The sequence below is a fragment of the Arachis ipaensis genome, chromosome B01, assembly GCF_000816755.2.
Source record: "Arachis ipaensis cultivar K30076 chromosome B01, Araip1.1, whole genome shotgun sequence".
Taxonomy (NCBI): domain Eukaryota; kingdom Viridiplantae; phylum Streptophyta; class Magnoliopsida; order Fabales; family Fabaceae; genus Arachis; species Arachis ipaensis.
The window spans coordinates 20896611-20897310 of NC_029785.2; the positions used below are offsets into that span (position 1 = coordinate 20896611).

Below are 700 nucleotides of genomic sequence, written 5' to 3' on the forward strand. Positions count from 1 at the left end.
ATTGGGAAGTGACAAAGCCGTTACTCTGTTCTGGAAACCGTTACCGGAAACGGTGGAGCACGTAACGCCGTTCCAAGAACATGGAGTGGCGTCGCTGTAGTTCCAGGTGGCAAGAACGGAGAGAGGGTCGTTTAGAACGGCGTACTTGAAAGAGAGTAAGAGGACGCCGTCTCTAGTGAGGGCATAACATTGGTTAACGGTAACGAGGAGAAGGAATGCAAGGACGTTTTTCAACCACCGTGAAGTGAGAGAAAGAGGAAGAGTTTTGTGGCGATGGTTGCTCATGGTTTTTTTACAGAGTGAAGAGGAAGATGATGATGATGATTTTGCCACATTTCTTCTCCAAGTGAGAACGGAGAGAGAATGGACGGTAAGATGTTGCGGGTATTTATTGCCATGGGGACAGAGGGCCATGTGAAATGGGGAAAAAGAAAAGAATTAAGAAAATAATTTAATTATTAAAAAATAAATAAAATAAAATATTTAATGAATTAATAGTCAAAATCGTTCCTAAAAATATCCCAATCTCCATTTTGGTCTTTGAAAGACAAAATTAATCGAAATCGTCTCTAAAAGATATACGACTTAGTCACGTTAGTCCTTCCGTCAGTTGGATGATGACGTATTACATTAAATACCACGTGGCATGATGACGTGGTGGGTTAATGCCACGTATCACTTGACATGTAAAAAGTTATTT

At 40.6% G+C, this 700-nt stretch overlaps 1 protein-coding gene across 1 annotated transcript in view; it reads right to left on the minus strand.

The window, feature by feature from the left end:
* The window catches only part of LOC107627194 (probable LRR receptor-like serine/threonine-protein kinase At4g37250), a 3174-nt gene extending 2725 nt beyond the window's left edge, over nucleotides 1-449 (minus strand). Inside the window, 1 exon segment of the mRNA XM_016330049.2 lies at nucleotides 2-449. Within this exon segment, the coding sequence (XP_016185535.2) occupies nucleotides 2-414 (413 nt within the window). The 5' untranslated portion in view covers nucleotides 415-449.